Genomic DNA, 2,425 nt, shown 5'->3' on the forward strand with positions numbered 1-2,425 from the left:
TGGCACCTGCATGGTATTTATGAGATCATGATAACAGCAATTTGGCACAGACATTTGCTCCAACAATTCCACCTTTAAGACTCCATATCTTGGAGTTCAGAGCAGTTATCAAAACACCCCTGTTGCCCATAAAATTACCTCTGAAAGTCTCTTTGTAAAAACTATCCTCAAAGATAGGGTTCTGGTGTGAGTAAAGATAGCCACTAGATTTAAAAACTAAGATATTTTTTTCTGAGTTCTCAGTTTTATTATCTGTGTAGTTAAAGTAAGGGGAAGGAAGAAAGGAAGAAAGGAAGAGGAAGAAGAAGGGGAAGAAGAAATTTGTGAGTAGAAAGAAAGGAAGCTAAAGGACAAGGGTTATGATAAAGAGGAGGAAAGGAAAGTGAAGGGAGGAGGGAGACAAGGAGGGAGAATCAGATGAGAGTGAGGGCAAGGACAAGAGAGAACAGAAGGGGAGGAGGTGAGGAGGAGGATAATTAAAAGGTACAGGTGGAGAGAGCAACAAGAAGGAAGACTTCAAGAGCAAATATCTTCACCCATGGGAATTTAGTTTTTCAACATGAGAGTATTTCGGGTTGTTAAATTAGCATGTGAAACTTCAGCCTGTCCGCCTTCTATGCTCTTATCACACTGAGAATTTAACTTGCTATACTCCACTACCTGGTAACAACGCATCTAATTTATGTCTTCAATTCTTCAGTTTAAAGAGCTTGGAAGGGACATTTCAGAGGTGGAATAGGGAGAGAGTGCCATGCTTCTTCAAACAGATACTCTCTTCTTTCATCTTCACTCTGATTTTGGTTAAGAAAATTTGAATAATGAAAGACAAAGGAAGAGATATTTGAGTGAAGCCTGACATATGGTTGTTAAATTTGGGAGGAGAAGCATGGTTGCAGTTATAAATGGAGTTGTTTGAAAGACTCAGAACAGATACGGACATGTGAGAATTATGATTCTGGAAAATTACTTCTAATTTTCTTGTACTTAATCTCTTGGATGCCGCAGCTCATAGTTTTTAACATTCCATTTAAAAATATCTGACAAGAAAACGTCTCTTTGCAACAGTTGGAGATGATTACAGAAACCCTAACCAATCAAAAGTACTGAGTTGTGGAGTTCGTCCCAATGGATACATCTAAAAAAGAAACCACTCTTACAGCTAAGGCCTCAGGGAACATTATGGAAAGCAGGGGTGGTGTGACCTGTTGTTGTGACAAGAAATATCAGGATCCAGATGATCAGAGACGAATTTGCTGTGAGACCTGACTGTCCTCTCCTAGTAACAAACAGAAGTAACAGTACACATGTAAAGTTTCACCGACATGCCTGCCTAAACATGAGCTGAACAGGGATGACACACAAGAAGAAACACCTAACTAAGAGGTTGGGAAAAGCCCATAATGCCTCCACCCTCCACAAACAACTAAAGGCAACTGAAAATTGCTGAGCCTAAGAGCATCAGTCTTATCCACCAGTTGGTTAACTAGTAACCAAATAATCATTTCTGAAAACATACATATGAATAGGATTATATAAACAGAGTAGGTTATATTTAGGAATATATATGTATATACATGAGTGCATGTAAAAAATTAAAAAGAAGGCTATGAGTTTGAAAGAGAGATAGGAGTACATGGGAGGGTTTGGAGGGAGAACAGGAAAGGAAAATGATGTAATAGTTTTATATGACCCTGCCAAAAAGAAAAACATGTTCCCAGACATATTTGCAGATGTGATATTCTACATCCCATCAGTGATGGTGTCTCGTGGCCACAGAGATGCTGGGGGTCCCACCTACATGTATGAATTTGAGTATCGCCCAAGCTTTGTATCAAACATGAGACCCAAGGCAGTGATAAGAGACCATGGTGATGAACTCTTCTCAGTACTTGGATCTCCGTTTTTAAAAGATGGTGCCTCAGAAGAGGAGATCAATCTCAGCAAGACGGTGATGAAATTCTGGGCCAACTTTACTCGCAATGGGAACCCTAATGGGAGAGGGCTACCCTATTGGCCAGAATATGGCCAGAAGGAAGGCTACATGAAGCTTGGCACCTCGATCCAGGCAGCCCACAGACTGAAAGACATGGAAGTGGTTTTTTGGACTGAACTCAGGGCCAAGGAGGCAGCAGAGAGGGCAACACACAGAGAGCATGCTGAGCTCTGATCAGGAGTTCCAGCTATGTTTGAGAACCTGGATCCAAGAAAGGGGTATGCCATGGATGGTTCTGAGGAGCAACAAGGCTTTCTATCTTTGAGGTTATACAACTGTATGTTATTTTGTACAAATGCATTAAAGAGGATCCTTGCTGCTTCATCTTGTAAAAATAAAATGTTTTGGAAATCAAAAAAAATAAATAAATAAAAGAAAACCTATAGGAGTAGGAGGTTGGAGACATGACTTAGTGGTAAAGAGTACTGAATG

General features: G+C 40.2%; 1 protein-coding gene across 1 annotated transcript; it reads left to right on the top strand.

The window, feature by feature from the left end:
• Nucleotides 1–1,633: 1,633 nt before the first annotated feature.
• On the top strand, nt 1,634–2,167 carry LOC119809431 (carboxylesterase 1D-like). Its single transcript, XM_038322270.1, has one exon. It carries the CDS (start codon nt 1,634–1,636, stop codon nt 2,165–2,167), a length of 534 nt encoding a protein of 177 aa, XP_038178198.1.
• Nucleotides 2,168–2,425: the final 258 nt, after the last annotated feature.

Source organism: Arvicola amphibius, chromosome 1, assembly GCF_903992535.2.
Source record: "Arvicola amphibius chromosome 1, mArvAmp1.2, whole genome shotgun sequence".
Classification (NCBI taxonomy): domain Eukaryota; kingdom Metazoa; phylum Chordata; class Mammalia; order Rodentia; family Cricetidae; genus Arvicola; species Arvicola amphibius.

Coding starts and splice junctions, on each gene's coding strand:
- LOC119809431 (XM_038322270.1), top strand. CDS start 1,634: ATGGGAGGGTTTGGAGGGAGAACAGGAAAGGAAAATGATGTAATAGTT.